Source organism: Crinia signifera, chromosome 5 (assembly GCF_055691185.1).
Source record: "Crinia signifera chromosome 5, ASM5569118v1, whole genome shotgun sequence".
Lineage (NCBI taxonomy): Eukaryota > Metazoa > Chordata > Amphibia > Anura > Myobatrachidae > Crinia > Crinia signifera.
This window is the reverse complement of record NC_139221.1, coordinates 169302741-169323077: the sequence shown is the minus strand read 5'-3', so window position 1 is coordinate 169323077 and position 20337 is coordinate 169302741. Positions and strand designations below refer to the sequence as shown.

Here is a 20337-nt window from a genome sequence, read left to right as displayed (position 1 = left end):
CACCTTGAAAACGGGAAGCGTTGTCCCCGAAAAGTTGGTCACTATTGTGCATTAAAAGTTTGCTGTTTTGAAGTCCGTTGGAGTGCCGCTGATTGTTACTGAGCTGAGACCTATATATATATATATTTATATATATATATATATATATATATATATACATACAATTAGTACTAGAAGGTATCCATAGCAAAGTTTCTCTCTATATTACTGGGACTGCACTCCGGACAGATTTTTGAAGAGATCGCTGTCACACTGTGGGAGAATATGGCACTGAATACCACCAGCATGGACCTGTCCAAATAGCTCAAAAAACGCATTTCTCCGCCTCTGTATTAACTCAGCAGCTTCCTCAGAGAAACTTTGCTATGGATACCTTCTGGTACTAATTGTACAACACTGGAGAAGATTGACATGGTTGCAGGACTGGTAAAAATATTGGATAAACCCACATTTATCACAATACGGGAACTTTTATATACAGCCCAGTAAAGCCTCAAGTAAATAGAACCACTATTAAGCCTCAATATTAATTGCCAGTTATCTTTGTTGTATGTTGTGAGTCTTGTTTATCCCCCTCGTGTTTTTTTATTATTTTTTATTTTTAGCTATACATTTTTTATCGGTATTTCAATTGTGATGTTTTATATGAAGTGACCTTCTTGATTGTACATATTAATAAATATGTTTTGACTAAATGTCTATCTAGTTATCCAAGTGAGTGTTTATTGGCCCAAGCATTACAGCGCCTCTTTAAGTGACATAGACCTCTGTCTAGTCATTTACACACCTATTCCCATTTTTAAAGGCACACAACCTTTTAAGCGGCTGCAGTTTTGCTTGTGGGTAATAACATTCAGGGGCAAACGCAGGATTTTCAGAAGGGGGTTTCCAGAGGGGCGGAGCAAAGCATGGAGATGGACACTTAGGTGACCCAGTATATGCCGGGTCAGTTAAAGTATTATAGATAGACCAAATGTATATAAATAATAATAATAATTAATTAAAATATATATATATATATATATATATATATACACATATACAATATATATATATATATATATATATATATATATACATACACACAGGGGCGTCAACAGCAGTGTAGACCCCTGGGCATAGCAATGTATTGGGGCCCCTACCGATCCTCCAGCAGTAAGGGTGGGGGAAGCTTTTATGTCCCGCGGGTGGTAGGGGGTATTATATCAACCACTCAGCATGTAGGGCCTGGCCTGGTAATTTCCACTAATTACCCCTTTACTGCACAGATGGGAGATGGGATGGGAGAAGGGGGCATTGGGCTGAATGAAGGGGCCCTGATACATAACTTCCAGGGTGGTAGAGGATGTTTAATATGCAGAGGAGGGGTTTATAGTGGAGTGGGCTTATTCATAATTTTCTGGTGGGAGGACAGCTTACTTGACTGCAGATATGTCCAGTTCCCGCAAATAGATTTATTAGATTTTAATGGAATTAAAAGCTAGAGAATCCCACCTACCAAATGGTATTAGGGACTAGGGGATCAGAGTTCAGGAGGCTGAGCAATCTGCCAACGAGTAAATAAAACTACATACCAGGTGTGTGGAGCTGATATCTCCAGGGCCGGCGCTATCACTAGGCAGCATTAGGCAGCTGCCTAGGGCGCTGGCCGCTGGAGGGCGCCCTTTTTCAGCCCAACATTTAAATGTATTAGATTTACTTGCACCAGGTCCCTTGAGCCACCGCCGCTTTCCTCTAGAATTGTTTAAAAAAACTGTAGTTTCTAGGGGTGGGGGATTGGGGACAAGCACCCCAGCAGCAAGTCAAACCTCACCAGCGGTAGCGCTGACAGCGCTATGGAGCCGCTGGCGGCAGCAGCAGCAGCGCTTCCCTGCTAGCAGAATCAGGAAGCGCCCCACCAGTCCAGCAGCAGCCGCCCAGCCCTCACCAGCGTAGCGCTGACAGCGCTATGGAGTTGCCGGCAGCAGCGCTTCCCCTGACAGCGCTATGGAGCCGCAGCAGCGCTTCCCTGCTAGCAGAATCAAGAAGCACCCCACCAGTCCAGCAGCAGCCGCCCAGCCCTCACCAGCGTAGCGCTGACAGCGCTATGGAGTTGCCGGCAGCAGCGCTTCTCCACCAACAGAAGAAGCGGGCAACCTGGCTGATGGCATCGGGAGGTGTCAGCAGCGGGGGAGCAGTTACCCCCCCTTCCCTCGAATGTTATGCCAGCGGTAGGCTACCTAAGTTACAGGTATCAAGATGCGCCCTTGCTGTGTGGGGGTGGGGGTGGGGGATATATGTATAAATGGTTTGATGCAGTGTGTGTATGTATGCATGTATGACTAATACATACACTCATACAGTATGAGAGAGACATTGAAAGTATGTGGTCAGTGTATGTATTGATGTATATACTGTAAATATGTGTGTATGTATGAATGTGGATGGATGTATTTATGTACTGTATGTATGAATGAGGCAGTGTACTTACGAGGGAGGCTATGTATGTACTGTATGGAGGCAGTGTACTATGTATGAGGGAGGCAGAGTGTGGATGAATGGATGGATTTATTTATGTACTGTATTTGGAGTGTAACCAGCAGGTGAGTATGCCTGTGGTGTCCAGGCACAGCCACCTGCAGGGGCTGGACATTACACTGGAGCTGCTGTACCTGCCTGTCAGCGGACATCTTATTGGAGGGTTATTTAAAAGTTCCTGGATGTCATTGTTGCCAATTGCTGTTTAGACAGTAGCTCCTCTCTATCCCCTCACTACCGCCTTGCTCCTCTCTATCCCCTCACTACCGCTTTGCTCCTCACTACCCCCTCACTACCGCCTTGCTCCTCTCTATCCCCTCACTACTGCCTTGCTCCTCTCTATCCCCAAACTATTGTCCTGCTCCTCTCTATCCCCTCACTACTGCACTGCATCTCTCTATCCTTTCCCTACCAAACTGCATCTCTCTATTCCCTCCCTACCTTTCTGCATCTTCTTGCCCCTTTGTCAAGGTACCTGCCAGCCTTGAAAGTTGGGATTGCTTTTTGCACATTATATATAGCACATAGGACAAATCCCACAACCTATGCACTTTCTCCTGACTAAGTGGGAAATTGCGAGGGCGGGGGGGGGGGGGGGGGGGGGTGTTTGGCAAAAGTTTTGCCTAGGGTGCCAAGAAACCTTGCACCGGCCCTGGATATCTCTGGTTCTGGGAACAGTAGAGACAAGCTTCTCAGAGAAACTCTGTGTCAGACAGAACCTGAAATATCTGACTGAGCAATTAACAGGCTTGGATGGGGACCATTGTTTTGAAGTCAGATATCTCAGGTTCCCAAGGGCCGATTTTTAAAATTCTTGTACCCATGGAAAGTGGGGACCCTCAGCTTTCAGCTTAGGCCACTTAGACTCCTTAGACCCCCTTGCGTGCGCCACTGACATTTTTTCATTAGAGGGCTTTTTAAATCAGATACAGTTTAGAACTACCAGCGCTCCAAAGTGTCCTTAGTTGTCTCCTTGTTGATATATGGTATTAAGCTCTAATTTAGTAATTGCTACTTTAAATTTAAAGTAGATTTCATTGTAGCTATTTATAATGTGTATTAAAACTATGGACTATGGACTGGTTTTTCAGTATTATAATAGTATTTTAAAATGATAAACCAAATTATTGCTATATTTCTTAGCAATCAGGTACATTTATTGTTGATATTAATTGAGGTTTTGTGCTCTGAAGACTTGTGAACAAATGAGATAGCGCTGGTTGATTTTTCATGTCCATTTCTAAAATAAAAGAGCAAAGTTTTATTAAGTGCTAATATGCATGAAAGGTCAATGCATCTTCCCAGTGCTGACAAGTCATGCTATGTCTGAGAACAGAACAGCATTTATGTGCAATCCGCACATACTACAAAGCTTCCTTGTTTTCTTGTTATTTTCTTATGTAAATAGCAAACAGGACTCTGTATCTAACTATGAAGTGATTCCTTTGTATAAAAATTTAATAACTTTGTAAATTAACCCTTGTTTATAGTGATTCTGTCAGGATGCTAATGACCATAACTTTAATCAAGTATAGTACACAAATAAATTACATTTAATTAATCGTTACATACTTATGTAATTTTTATTTCCCTTTCAAATAAGTATACATGTCATGGACTTTGTATTATCATATGTAGTATCATATGTATTAGCCAATGATATAACATGTCATATATGATGAAAATAATGCATTTGACGTGATGGTGCAGTTTAGTAGAGTATATTAGAGAATGTAACAGAACATTTCTTGCATGTTATGTAACCACAGCCCTTCACCAATTATTGTTAAGCCTTCAAGTTTACATTTAAAGTGATAATATTGCATAGGAAGGGAGATCATGTATGGCTTACATCTAGTGGTAGTAATCAACAAAATCTTGTGCCTGTATTGGATAAATAGGTCTGGAATAGTAATTTTCAGAAGAATTTTTTTTTAAATAACAGTTCCTGTGGAGGGAAGAGTCAGATTAAATGTGCTACAGATCATATAACACATAGGACATAGTATCAGACTCTGATGTCCGTCCTTGATGTATCCTCCTCCTCAAAATGGTTACTCAGTCTCTTTACTTCCACAAATGAAGTGTAAACATATGTGAGTTATTAGGCTGCTCTGAAAGCCAAGGTTCCAGACAATAAATTTTCTGTTACATTGTATCAGCCTGTTGGACATTTGTATCTGTAATCTTGTGCTTTCAGAGTAGCCTAACAAATTGTTTATTTATTTCTTAACAGTTTCTTATATACCGCAAACATATTCCGCAGCACTTTACAGAGAATATTTAAACATTCACATCAGTCCCTGCCCCAGTGGAGCTTACAATCTATATTTCCTACCACATGTACATGCACACACATTCATTCTAGTCTTAATTTTGTTAAGAGCCAATTAACCTACCAGTATATTTTTGGATTGTGGGAGGAAACTGGAGTACCCAGAGGAAACCCACGGGGAGAATATACAAACTCTGCACAGTTAGGGCCATGGTGGGAATCGATCCCATGACCTCAGTGCTGTGAGGCAGTAATGCTAACCATTACACCATCCGTACTGCCCAAATGATACAATGTTGAGCAACTATTTGTGAGCTGTATCAACACAGCACAGAGATCTTCTGTCACATCATATTACTTTGACCACATTAACACTGTCCACATCACCCCGAAGCGTGGCGAGCGTAGCGAGCACCATGAGGGGGCGCGGTTACGCGCCCTCCCAACCTTTTCATACCCCCACTATCCACATCGGCGGGGAGTCAATTTTATAAAGTGTGGCGAGCGCAGAAAGCCACTGAGCCCAAAGCATGTAAAGTAATCCGCGTCCCCTCGCCACGCTTCAGGCTTGGAGGCTCGCTGCTCTCGTCACACTTTAGAAGTTTATAACTCCACGCCGATGTGGATAGTCGGGGTATGAAAAGGTCGGAAGGACACGGGTCTCGCTGCGCTCCCCACGCTTCGGGGTGACGTGGATAGTGGGGGTTTAAAATGACATACTGTACCATCACATCTCATCGCATGGGTGCTTATACAATAAAAAAATCGCATCGCACCGCAAATGGCATGCAATGCGATCCACGGGCAGGGGTGCACTAAAAACTAACTAAGGAAAATCGCATCGCATAGCACGCAAAATTGCATGCAATGCGATTTCACTACGCAGAATAGGCCACTAAGCAAATAGCTTAGTGGGCGCGATGCAAATACACAAGTACCGAATAAAATCTATGTTTTAGCATAAACCAATCATTGCCACATTAGAGTTCATGTGTAATGGGACACCTGTAATGGTGTAGTGTCGTACCTGCGTTTTTTCAGATGACGGCTGTTTCAGCACCTTTCACAACTTCTCCCATTCAGGAGCCTGTGAGGAATGGACCCCCAAGATAGACCCCACAGATAGAATACCACACAAAGTGATGGTGACAATAGTTTATTGTGCAAGTCACCGCTGCAAACTAATCATGGTTAAGAATAAACACATATAATGGATATTAGCACAATATACCTGTATGACAGAGAGCTCAATAATAGCAACCACAAATTACATATTTAAGTTACACATAGAAAATATTATCAGTTATTTGCATAAATCACAGTTAATGGCAACAATATATGAAATGTCCACATGGTGGTGCTGTGCGCCAGATAATACCAGATAATACCATGCATTCCTGTGCTTTAGGTTCCACGGCAAGGTCACTGTCTTTAACTAATAAGTGCTGCACGCTAAGGGCCTGATTCTGGTTCATTTGCGATTCCCTCATGTCTCTAATGGACAAAACTAGGCATATGCACTGGCCACTTTTCGTGTTTTGGGTCTGGATCTCCGGCCGTGTTTTGGATCTGGATCTGTTTTGAAACACCACCCTTTTGTGTTTTGGATTTAGATTTGTTTTGGGAAAAAAACATAAAAACCGCTGAAATTGCAGAATTTGTTTGCTTCTACGCTATTATTAACCTCAATATCATTAATTTCCAGTCTATTCTGAACACTTCACAATATTATTATTAGGCCAAAAGGTTGCACTGAGGTAGCTGGATGACTATGCTAAGTGACACAAGTGTGCAGCACAAACACAGACAGGATGGCAGTTTAAAAAACTAGGCCCCATAGAGCAAAGAGAAAACAATGCATAGAGAAAAAAAGAGGTGCAAGATGGATTTGTCCCACCCACCCTTATGTTGTATAAACAGGACATGCACACAAAAATAATCAATTCATCTCTCCCTGTACAAACCAGCTGTTACCGGCGGGTCCTGCAGGATGGACGGAGACAGTCGTCGGTTTCCCCCGCTTGCCTCCATGTCCCCTGGGGCAGGTTACTCGGCAACAAAGGGATGCAGAGAGACACTGTCGCCCGGCAGTCTGCAGGTTTCCGGGTTGCTATGACAGTTTCTGCCCAGCGATTGCTGGGTTACCCGGCAAAGTTAGCCAGGCCTAGCTGCCATTGGTGCTGCTACCCTTATGTTGTATAAACAGGACATGCACACAAAAATAATCAATTCATCTCTCCCTGTACAAACCAGCTGTTACCGGCGGGTCCTGCAGGATGGACGGAGACAGTCGTCGGTTTCCCCCGCTTGCCTCCATGTCCCCTGGGGCAGGTTACTCGGCAACAAAGGGATGCAGAGAGACACTGTCGCCCGGCAGTCTGCAGGTTTCCGGGTTGCTATGACAGTTTCTGCCCAGCGATTGCTGGGTTACCCGGCAAAGTTAGCCAGGCCTAGCTGCCATTGGTGCTGCTATCAGAACCAAGGGGTTGGGCTGCAGCCTGCTCAGGTGATCGAACACCTGAGCCCTTTGAAGGGTTTCAGGCCAGCACTGTCCTGCCTGTGATAGTGTCCATTTTGGGTCAGTCACCTCCCTCCCTGCTGGTTCTGGTGGTCCTGGTTCCAGTCGTGCTTTTTTCTGGTCTAACCGATGCTTCATCTCCTCGGTTCACTAGTGTTCTGGGTACAGTAAGTGCTCCGCTTGGAGCCTTTGGCTTTCTTTTCATACATTGGCTGCTACTATTTGACAGGGATCATTTGTTTTTGTAACCTGGAAGGTGACATAGGTTGTGCTTTGAGAAGGGGCCAACAGAATGCTGGCTGGTTGGGCCTGGGGCTGGTTCTTAAAATACCGGAGACCCCTTTTAATTTTGTATTTTGGCCCTGGGGCTGGATTTAAAAAATACAGGGAACCCCTATTTGGCCGGTTTTCTTATTTTTTAAAACCAGGCCTCTCGTATCCCGCTAATTGACGATAATTACTGGCCGTATTTCAGTACGGCTGGTTAGTAAATGAGGAATCACCATTCTTTTGAATGGTGATTCCTATTCATATTCTGTCGATGGCGTATACATTAGTATTTGTAAATACAAATACCAATGTGCCATAAATACAAGCACGAATGGACATATTTTGGGGATACGAATATGCTTATTTTATATGAATTAGGCTTAGTAAATTTCCCCCATTGTCTCCTGTTGGACAACATGAAACATAGAGGTGTGTAAATTAATTCAATTAGATTGGATTTGTTACAAAGGGATAATTCAGAGTGATAGTAAATGGCCCATATTATTTCAGTAAAACACAAGCTACACGGGTTACTACATTCTCCAAATATTTAACTTGTATATTCCAATTATTGAGCTATTCCTAGTTTTATATTTGTTCATAATATACACTATGGTTAGAATCACATTACATTAATGATGGTATTAAACAATATCTCTATTTCTATGCCAGCCAATTATCTATATGGTAAGAGTTGATAAATTAAAATAAAATAAATCCCTTTATGAATCAAACTCAGGCCTACACCATGCAGAGCAGTGCGCTTATCCACTAGCCTACAACACTTGGTGATAGCGGCCAGTGCTCCCATTCAGATGCAGCCTAGAACCTTTCACCAAAGAAATGAGACACATTAGTGTCTGAGATACACTGAGCGTCCCATTCTCTATTTGTGCTACAGTAAACGGCTCTTTGCACAAAGATGAAGGTTGGCGTGAATGCAAAGGAAGGGCCAATACAACATTCAGTCAGTGTGGCTAGGGGAAGGTGCTACAGTATACTGCACAGTACTGTGCTGTACATTATAGCACGCACGCCATATTCTTGGCAAAGTACTAATTACACTCTCAGTATTCGCTCACTTGTACCCATAGCAAGTTATAAAATAGTGTCATGAGACGCACGTCCATGCAATTGTATTTAGGTAGTAAAAGTGTCTATCTACAGTAGCTTACTGAACAGTACAGTAATATACAGTAGTAGCAAAGTAGCTCCTGTGCTACAGAGCATTTTAATAGTCACTTCATGCAAACACTCCTGTAAAATTGATGTGGATACTGAGACCATGCACTTTTTAGATGTTCAGATCAAGGTACACGATGGGCTAATCTCTACAAGTGTGTTCATTAAAGCTACAGAACGTAATTCCCTGTTACATGCATCAAGTTTCCATCCTAAAAGTTTGAAATTTGGGTTGCCCTATTCCCAGTTTATTAGGGCTAGGAGGATTTTTAGCGACGATGAGGTGGCACAAGTTGAGATTGATAGAATGCTGGAAAAATTCAAGACGTGGGGATATCATCTCCCCCATTACTAAAAACTAAGGATAAAGCGATGAGAATGTCTAGGAAACACTTATTACAACAGGGCTGCAAGGACAAAGGATCAGGTTGTCTCCCATGGGCAAACCACTATAATACTACAAGTCCTATGATCAGCACTACCAGCAAAAAATGATGGTCCTTAATTACATCCGATTAGTCATTGGGACATAAGGATAATTTACAAACAGTTAATATAGGCGTGCTGACACCTGTAACCAATGTTCAATCAAGTTGGTGGCACTGATCAATTCTTGGACCGCAGCTCCCCTGGGTATGGGTATGAATGCATTAATTCGTACCCATTTGATATGTAATATGGTCGGGTCCCGCTGATCCGATTCACAATCAGCCGAATTCATCTGTTTGCACCATTGATAGAACACGGCCCTATGCGGCCAAAGCAGATTTACTATCATTCTACACTTGAATGTTATTAGTATTACTCAGTTTAGTTTTCGAACTGTTGTTTTCAATTATAAAACCCAACCCATTTATATAAATAAATTTGCCATTGAATATAGCAACAAACCATAGGCCTGCAAACATAGTTTGTGCAATGTTACAATCAAACTTGTTAAAAAAAAATTTAAAATAATAAATATACAGTACAGTACTGTAACTATTTCCTTCCATATTCCTTATACTGTAAGTAGCCTTCGTTTTTTCAGTAAAGCTTAAATTCTTCTCTATCTGTGGTGTGTGATTTGGAATATCCTGGAATAACCTGTGGTAAAATGACTTTTTATTTTGTAAGAACGAAAGCAGAAATCTGATAGTGTGGGAATTCTGAAATATTAAGTCCCATACACTCTAGGCAACATAATGAGTTATCTCACTCACATTTGCACTTCTGAATGATATTGTTTATTATATGTCGCCCATTGTCTATGTCTCCATTGATGCGCCCTGTCGTTTTTGCACATGGATGCAGCACAGCACCTCCTTTGCCATCAGTGTGTATGCCCCGATGGGTCCCCGCAGACGCTGATATCGATGGCAGTATGGATCACATAATGTTAGCTCTTGCCAAGGCTTAAGGCTTGCCAAGAATTGTTTGGGTAGGTGATATGGGGTGTTTGAAGGATTAAACATGGATCATTTGTTGACATTGTAATGTTTATCCACTGAGTTTAGAGAAAAAACTGAAATAAAAAAACAGTTCTAAGGAATCTAATTAAACAACATGTAGGGTTAAATTGATACACTGGGGCAGATTTATGAAGCCTGGTGAAGTGATAAAGTGTCCGGTGATAAGACACCATCCAATCAGCTCCAAAGTATCAAGTTACAGTCTGGGGTTGGAGAAATGACAGTTAGGGGCTACTGCTTCATTATGACCGTCCGTTTTATCACTTCATCAAGCTTAATAAATATGCCCCACTAATTTTTTTTTTAGTGTGCCAGGTGATAGTGAAGAGGTAGATGCCTTTACTTACCGTGTGTCTGTCCTTTTATGCTCAGAACAATTGAGAAAGGTCGTTAAATGACTTGTTTATCTTGTCCTACTGTTTTATTGAATGTGTGATATTTTGTCCCTGCAGATTACACAAAGAAGAGATCAGTACATTGCCAGGTGTTAAAGAAAAGTGTCCAAAATGAACTCCATTGATGTAAATACACCAGAGGGTGGACTTAATGTTACATTAACGATACGGTTATTAATGCATGGGAAGGTAAGGTCTAGTGGATGGCTTTTTAGCCAAACTCCTATTTATATTTGATTTATTTGCATTTTATTTGTATTTGTGCATGTCATTTTTTATGTCAACTTGTATATATATAGATATTGATTTAACATATTTATGAAAATAATATACATTAATCTAATTCACTTTAAAAATCACTACAAATTTTTAAAATTGACTGATTTTTTTGCTTCACTATTTACAAGGGAAGAATCTTCAGAAGAACTCCCACAGATTAAATGCTCGGCTCTTGATTGCTCCCAAACTGTATGTTTGAGTGAGGAAATAGTCAAAAATAGATTACAGAACCTAAATAGTAACAAATCTCCTGGCCCGGCCGAAATACACCCTAGGATACTAAAATAATTTAGTTCTGTCATAGCACTATCATTATATCTGATATTCGGGAAACAATAAACTCGGAAATGGTACCAAGGGACTGGGGCATAGCTAACGTAGTACAAATATGGAAGAAAGGTAGCCCTGAAAATTATAGAGTGGTCAGCCTTACATCCATTGTGCGGAAAATATTAGAAGGAATAATAAGACATAGTATCCAAAAATTCTCAGAACAGGAGAAAGTGATAATTAAGGATCAGCATGGGTTCGTCAAAAATAGATCATGACAGACTAATTTAATTAGCTTCTATGAGGAAGTCAGTAGGGTGCTGGACTTCGTGAAATCTGTTGATGTAATACTTTCGCTAAAGCTTTTGACACAGTGCCTCATAAAAGGTTATTAATGAAACTAGGTAATTTAGGGGTATGGGATAAAATTTGTAATTGTATTAAAAACTGGTTGCACGATCGGGGACAGAGGGTGGTTGTAAATGGCATACATTCCAGCTGGGGTAAGGTCCAAAGTGGAGTCCCGCAAGGTTCACTATTGGGACCAACCTTGTTTTATATATTTATTAATGATATTGAAAGTGACATAGTGAGTAAAATTGCAATATTTGCTGATGACACGAAATTGAGTAAGGAAAGTAACTCAGGAGAGGATGTGGAAACACTACAAAGTGTCTTAAATAAATTGGAAAGGTGGGCGGAAAGGTGGAAAATGCAGTTTAACATTGAAAAATGTAAAGTAATTAATTATGGGAACAAAAATGAACAAGCTACTTATAGGCTTACTAGAGTTATTATAGGGAATTCTGCTGTAGAGAAGGACTTGGGGGTCATCTGTCAGTGTATAAAACACGCTATACCGATACCTATGAAGCAGTATTTTTGAGCTGTACTTAGTACAAAACCCAGTCTGAGCTCACTATATTCTGTCCAAATACAGTCCAGGGGAGTAGAAGAGAAACAGAGAGAGATAGTTTAGGATGTACTTGAACTCTTATAGTGTCCAGGTAGAGGGGGGCAGTGAGGGTCGTCATTGGTCAGGAAATCGGATGTCGCTTCTTCTAAAAAAGAGGATGTGTGGCCTTTTATACAAAACTATAGGAGAACAAAAAGTGACTCTGGCCCAATCTGGGTCACTGTCACTTTAACCCCTTCCTGACACAGCCAGTTTTTGCGTTCCTGACAGAGCCATTTTTTTCAAATCTGACATGTATCACTTAAGTGGGTATAACTTTTTTTTGCTTTTACTTATCCCAGTGATTTTGAGATTGTTTTCTCGTGACACATTGTACTTCAAATTAGTGGTAAATTTGGGTCGATACAGTCTGTGTTTTTTTGTGAAAAATACCAAAATGTCGTAGAAAAATGGAAAATTTAGCAATTTGCAAAATGTTAAATTTTCTGCTTGTGAGACAAATAATCATACCACTCAAAATAGTTAATAACTAACATAGACCATATGTCTACTTTATGTTTCCATCATTATTTCAACTTCCTTTTAATTTTTTTGGACACTAGGAGGCTTACAATATGAATAGCAAATTTTCAAATTTTCAAGAAAATTTCAAACACTGATTTTTTTAGGGACCAGTTCAGTTCTGATGTGACTTTGAGGGACTTGTATGTGAGACACCCCCATAAATGATGCCATTTCAAAAACTGCACCCCTCACAGTATTCAAAACAGCATTTTGGAAGTTTGTTAACCCTTTAGGTGTTTCACAGGAATTAAAACAAAGTGTAGGTGAAATTTCAAAATTTCATTTTTTTTGCAGATTTGCAATTTTACACAGGAACACAGTAGATTTTACTAGAGAAATGTGACTAAAAATTGATTCCCCCAATTCTTTTGTTTTCAAAAATATCCTATATGTGGCCCTAGTGTGCACGTTGACCAAACCACAGGCTTCATAATAGAAGGAGCACCTACTTGATTTTGGAGCCTCCTTTTTATGAGATTATTTTTTAGGCACCATGTAGGTTTCTAGGCACCATAAGATGCTAAAATTTAGGAACCCCCCCACAAGTGACCCCATTTTGCAAACTACACCCTTCAGGGAATTCATTTAGGGGTATAGTGTACATTTCAAACCCCCAGGGGTTTCACCAATTTTGATACAACTGGGCTGTGAAAATGAAAAAAACCCTGGGGGTTTGAAATGTACACTATACCCCCTGATGAATTCCCTGAAGGGTTTAGTTTGCAAAATGGGGTCACTTGTGGGGGGGTTCCACTGTATGGGTGCTTCAGGGGTCATTCAACCAGAATCTGTGCTGCAAAATCCAAATATCACTCCTTCCCTTCTGAGTCCTGCCATGCACCCAACTGGTATTTTTTGGTCACATGTGAGGCATTGCCATACTCGGAAGAAATTGGGGCACAGATTTTGGGGTGCTTTGTCTCCTTCATTCCTTGCGAAAATGAAAAATTTTGAGCCAGAACTGCATTTTTGTGTAAAAAAATGTAATTTTTTACACAAAAATGCAGTTCTGTCTCAAAATTTTTCATTTTCGCAAGGAATGAAGGAGACAAAGCACCCAAAAATCTGTGCCCCAATTTCTCCCGAGTATGGCAATGCCTCACATGTGACCAAAAAATACCAGTTGGGTGCATGGCAGGACTCAGAAGGGAAGGAGTGATATTTGGTGGTGGAATGAATGGTGGGTGCTATGTCGCATTAGCAAGACCCCCGAAGCACCAATACAGTGGAACCCCCCCACATGTGACCCCATTTTGCTCACCAGCTTTGGGAGGGGGGCTGGCGCTGCGGCTGGTGGGGGGGTGGGAGGGGTGCTGGCGCTGCGGCAGCCGGGTGGGTGGGAGGGGGGGCTGCTGGGTGGGAGGGGGGGGGGTGGGAGGGGGGGGGGCTGGCGATCGGTGGTGATCGGTGCTGTACTTAACAGCACCGATCACTGTATATATATATATGTGTGTGTGTATATATATATATATATGTGTATATATATATATATATACACACATATATATATATATATATATATATATATATAGTTCATTTAATCCCATTCACTTAAAAATCATATTCTTCCTCCTGCTGTGCTGCGGCTGGCGGGGGGTGGGAGGGGGACTGGCGCTGCGGCTGCTGGCTGGGTGGGAGGGAGGCTGCCGGGTGGGAGGGAGGCTGCCGGGAGGGTGGGCTGCCGTTCGGTGGTGATCGGTGCTGTACTTAACAGCACCGATCACCACCGATCTCTGTGTTACCGAGCGGCTTAGCCGCCGGTAACACAGAAAACGCTGCAATTGGCTGTTCACTTTTGAACAGCCAATCGCAGCGATCGCCGACCGGGGGGGGGCACCCCTGCCCCCCCTGGGCGGCGAGGGGGGATGTCTGCTGTCAGGGACAGCAGACATCTCCAAACTGTCACCGCGTCTATAGACGCGGTGACAGTTAGAACTCATGACGTACATTTACGCCATGTGTCGGGAAGTACTTCCCGACCATGACGTAAATGTACGTCAAATGTCGGGAAGGGGTTAAGAAGCGCAGTCTTGTCGGGACCAATGAATGGATTTTGAGCTCCACAACACGCCAGTTCCTGCAAGGTAACACCAGCCTGAGTTCTCTAAACATTGGGCAGCAATAAGAGATGTGTCCAGTTGTATTACTGGTAAAGGAAGGAAGGAGCGTATCACCCACAGAGTAAGCACTCGCTTGAGGGGACCATACTCGCTTCATTACAGCTGCAGGAGACCATTGACTGTACAGGACTGGTAATTATTTTGGATTACAAATTGTCCTAACAAAAGGAACTGTTATATTGCCATAACCAAATTCCAAGCCTGCAATAAGCCTCATGCTAATAGCCAGCACTATATGTTTTATGTTGTTTGTCTAGTTTGTGGTTTTTATATTCATATTGCAATTGTGAAGTGCACTTCTCATATACAGTATGTATTAGTAATTTTTATTAAATATACTGAACTGTATCAGATTGATTTATCCATTCACTGGTCCCGACAAGACTGCGCTTCTTAAAGTGACAGTGACCCAGATTGGGCCAGAGTCACTTTTTGTTCTCCTATAACTCTAAAATGAGAACATTATTTATGGTAAATTTGGTGTAAAGTTCTTTCTTTTATAAACTCTCTGGGTTTTTTTGTATGAAAACTATCACACTGAATAAGTTTGGGTCTGGAGACAAAGGGGGGAATTTACTAAGATGGGAGTTCTATTTCACATGGGATGTTGCTTTGGGCTTGATCATACTGTACATGGATTTGACCATTTTGATAACAAATTTAACCTGCAATCAGGTCTGAATTAGGCCCTCATTCTCAAATCTTTAAGATAAAAAAACAAGATAAAAAAAAAAAAAACAAGAGTGGTGCGAATCAGTGATGTAAATTGTGTAAAAATAAAGCAACCAGTATTTACTGGAGAGGTAGTGGGTAAATGAATATCCACTGGTGTAGGGGGTGCGATAAATATAGGTTGCTCTGCCAAGCTGCAGTGTGAAAAAGGGGGTAGTTGGCCCCCGTATAGATAGAAAGAACACAAAAATACACTGCGCTAAAAACAGTCAAATAACAATGAATAAGAGCAATAATGTGCCAATGATGTAAAAAATGCTTATTTAATGTGAACCATAAAACAATTAACTCCCCTTTACCTCAGTAGCAGAGGGGGGGGGGAGGGATATTAAGAAAAGAGTAATGTGAAAAAATAGGAGGGATATTAAAAGTCCAGTTCATACGGTACCGTATAGATAAAAAACTTCAAATGGATGGGTCCGTTCCTAGAATGTCTCTCGAGTAGTAGCTGGTATTTTGTATCCAATGTGCCCAGATGTGGTAACGATGGCAGGTACTTTTGTGGAGTGGCAATCTCCTGGAGTAACACCTCTGTCCTGGTTAGGGCAAATATGGGCCTCAGATGGAAGGCATCCAATCGTTTGCTCACAGTCACAGTGGAAATGTGGCAGGAATGGGGGGAGAGACTGGTCCAGATCCAAATACTAATAAATGTGGGGGGTTAGAACTGGATGGGGTATTCCACTTAGTCCACCAACGCGTTTTGCCAGGTCTCTGGCTTTATCAAGGTGTGCATGGTGTTGCTGCTGCAGGGTTTATATACCCAACTGAATAAAGCAGTAGTCAAGCTAATTGGCACATAATTAAGTGTGATTAAAACAAATATATCTAAAAACAACATAAAATATGTATGAGGAGCATGAGCTGGAGAGAGTATACAATAAAAACCATAATTAATAAAGAAACGAGTACTCTAAACATGTTAAAAGATCAGATTACTATAGTTCATAAACCGGATGTGCAATTCCGCATATGGTGGAACGCACACTCTTTCCGGAATCAGATGTGCTTCCTATTCATGGAACGCACATTACTTCCGGGTTAGCGTCGTATGGTGTACATCATACCCGGCTCGGCTTGAGTGAGAGAGTCTAGCCGTGTAACTTCGGCTGGGAAGATGATGTGTTTCCTTTCTGTGGAGCGCATATTGCGTTCCACCGGTATACGGTGTATTTAAACCTTGTGGGGGATATTCTATAAACATATTCACATGGATTATCAGTTTTGCTCACATTATAATGGCGCAATTTCACCAGTATAGTATATGCAGCTTTTCCTTCCCCGAGGGTTTAACACAATCTACTCCGGACACATACCCGGAAGTATAGAGGACACCATCTTTAATAAGGGCAAAAGCAGTGTCAAAAACTACACCTATAAACATTATACATTTTAGAAGGTGATAATAGGTATTGAGTATAAAGGTACAAATATATATTTAATCTGGTTTGTGTTCAATGTTGTTATTAGTAATAGAGAGAGATATTATTTTACACAGTGGCAGCTTCAGAGTGAATAAGACTGTAGGGATGTTGGTAATAGTCAAAAAGATACAGATATGCATATAAAAAAAAGCAAAAACAAAATACAAGTATACGTATAAGAAAAGTTCTAAGAGAGTTTATGGGACTTCTCTTTTCTATTGTACAAGGATCCTATAGTATAATAAAACATAAGTGAATGATATTTCTTGTTATTGTTCATTATTATCCTTTATAGACGGTAAATTGGAGTGGGTTACTACCATATCGCATATTAGTATTTTCGCTATTTTTTTCTTCAGAAAATATATGCTGAAATAGAAAAAAAAAATATATAAAAATATTCTGATTTTCTTTATACAAAAAAAGAGTTCTATATGTAGGCTTTAAAGGAGGCTATCAGTCTAGGGTGGCATTAAGCTCTATTGCCTCGTTAAGCCCATCTGGATATATCATGCAGAGTTTATACACCCAGTAGACCTCTTGCTTGCAAAGTCTACTGAAGTGGTCTCCGCCTCTAGATGTTTTGGTGATGTGCTCCAGACCCGTGAGGGTAAGACCCTCCGGGTTCCCAGCATGTACCTCATGGAAATGTCTTGAGATGCTATGATTAACTTAGTGTTTGGAAACATTACGTTGATGCTCCAAAAACCGGATTTTCACTCGTCTAGGGGTTCTCCCTACATACCTGAGTTTGCAGGGGCAACTCAATAGATAGATACTCAGTGTTACAGTTCATAAAACCATTTGGCTGTATAGTGTTGCCTTCCCCATCTAAGAGGGGGTCGGATGGGCGAACTTTAATGTGGTTACATGTAATGCATCTGTTACTTCAACAGCGGATGAAACCGCTTGGTTTGGGGCCCAGCCATGTGAGGTTAGAGGGAGCCGGATCTACTTTTATTTCGTTTAACATACTGGGGGCCAATTGATTTTTAAGGGTTCTGTTCTTTTTAAATACGAACACTGGGTCCAAGGGAAGGACATCTTTGAGTAAATAGTCGGATTTTAGTATGTTGTAGTTTTTTTAGATAATCTTTTTAATTTGAGTCGATTGATCATTATACTGAGAGATGTACATGGCTTGGGTATCCCATCCTGTGGTTTTTTTATTTTTTTTTGGAGCTGATGTTAGGAGTTGGTCTCTGTGGATTGCTATCACTTCTTCATATGCTTTAGTTAATAGAGAACTTGGGTTACCCCTTTGTTCAAATGAAACGATCATTTCCTTCACTTGGACTTCGAAAGTACTGAGCTCAGTACAATTCCGATAGAGGCACAGAAGCTGCCCCTTTGGAATCCCTTTCTTCCATGGAAGATAATGGGCACTGTTAAAATGAAGGTATGCATTGGAGCCAACCTCTTTTGTGTAATTAGAGGTAACGATTTTGTTCCCTTTTGCTTCAAGGGTCAGATCCAGGAAAGAGGTCCTGTTTTCGTGAAAGGAGTGGGTGAAGTGTAGGTTAAAAGAGTTAAGATTAAGGTGATTAACAAAACATTGTGCAGATAGGTGATTGCCTTCCCAAATAATAAATAGATCATCAATGTAACGGCCATAGAGGACCAGGTTCACCGCAAAGTCACTGCCCCAAATCATTTGATCTTCAACTTCACCCATGTACAGATTGGCATAACTTGGCGCGAACCTGGTCCCCATGGCCGTTCCCATCACCTGGAGATAATAAGTGTTTTCAAACAAAAAGTAGTTGTGACGTAAAATATAAGAAACTGAGTCTGTGAGAAACTGTTGATGTCTCACCCCCAGATCACCATCCTTCATTAGTTGTTTAGAGATGGTTTGAATGCCTGCCTGGTGAGGGATGTTAGAATATAGACTAGTGATATTAAGTGTCAAAAATGCATAGGTGGATTTCCACTCAATATCTTTTATTAATTGTAAGAAATGTATGGTGTCTTTGACATGTGATCAGAGGGTGGAGACGCGAGGCTGCAAGTAAGTATCGACATAAAAAAGATAAATTAGAAGACAGTGATTGGTTGCCAGAAATAATAGGTCTCCCAGGGGGTGCAGTAAGTGTTTTGTTTATTTTGGGAAGGTGATAGTAAATAGGTGTGAGGGGATGTTCACAATAGAGAAAACTGAGCTCTTCCCTGGAAATGACCCCATCTTGTTCTGCATTGCTTTGAAGTTCCAGGAGTTTTTGACCAAAATCTTTGGTCGGGTCTTTCTCCAATATTGCATAAAAGTTTTTGTCCTTCAATTGCCTATGGGCTTCAAGGATGTAGTCTGATCTATTCTGGATTACCCTGCACAGAAACAATAAAACACCCAAATCTAACTCTTTCTGCACATGTTACATCAGCCTCACCTGCAGTCCATTAGAGAGTGATTGTGCCTTTCTGAGTGAATCAGAATAACCCCCAAAGTGTGGCCCCGCTGTATGAGTTACCCTATTACGATAGTGATATTTCCTTATCAAGAGCGTCACTTTTCAAAATAATGTGTTATCGCTGTATCACTTTATTGAGGGTATAACATTCTAATAACACTTATAGGTGGATCACCTTTGAACGTATAAGTAATATGGCAAAGGACTAGAGTCCGTAAATAGTGACTCTAGTTTTACTTTTCCCATTAGGGATATGTGCAGCAGACATATGTCCCATGTCAATAATGTAATAAACGGATATGAGGATGCCGTGACCTGTCAGGTCCCCTCCCGAACGGTCAGCGTCTGGTGTTGACTGCCACTCCTACACCTGCCGCTGTACTGCTTCAGGAAGAGAGAGCCGTTGGATGCGGTGGCTGCAATGAGGCGAGCGGGAGGGACCGGGGCGCATAGGGTGGAATACCTTAAGTCTTCTGTCTGCACTGGAGTCAGAGAGTCGCGGTGAGGACGTCACACTAGCCTTAATTGAGCATCACAGGTGGTGTCTCTGGCTCAGCGGACTCAGTGGAGACTGGCGACCACCTGTGATGCTCAATTAAGGCTAGTACAGATCAAAATACATTTCAATTGGGGAAAGGGGACAGGGGGGCGCACACTGAGGGGGAAATTTACTAATATGAATTCATAGAAAAAAATCATATTTTCATAGGAAAATATGAATTTTTGGGGTGTATTCGTATTTTTGGCATGTATTATGCCAAAAATAAAAATATTCATATTCATAATGATGGGACATTCGTATTTGTATTTACAAATACGAATGCATTCACCATCGTTAGAATACGACCGGAATCACCATTCAAAAGAAAATACGGCTGCTAATTGGCGTGAAACGGCCACGAATATACGGCAGGAAAATACACTTTATTTTCCTCTCGTATTTGGCTTCAGCCAGCACGGATATGTCAGATCCGTGCAGGCTGTAGTGATTAAAAAATATAAAATTAAATAAATAA

The 20337-nt window shown here is 41.3% G+C and overlaps 1 protein-coding gene across 8 annotated transcripts in view; it reads left to right on the top strand.

Moving 5' to 3' along the window:
- The window catches only part of LOC146080714 (poly(rC)-binding protein 3-like), a 517154-nt gene that overhangs the window by 294417 nt on the left and 202400 nt on the right, over window positions 1-20337 (top strand). For all 8 annotated transcript variants that reach the window (XM_083188286.1, XM_083188279.1, XM_083188283.1 and 5 more), the window contains one exon: window positions 10666-10797. In XM_083188286.1, coding sequence (XP_083044412.1) covers window positions 10720-10797 — 78 coding nt within the window. In that variant the 5' untranslated portion in view covers window positions 10666-10719. The remainder of the gene's footprint in view (window positions 1-10665; window positions 10798-20337) is intronic.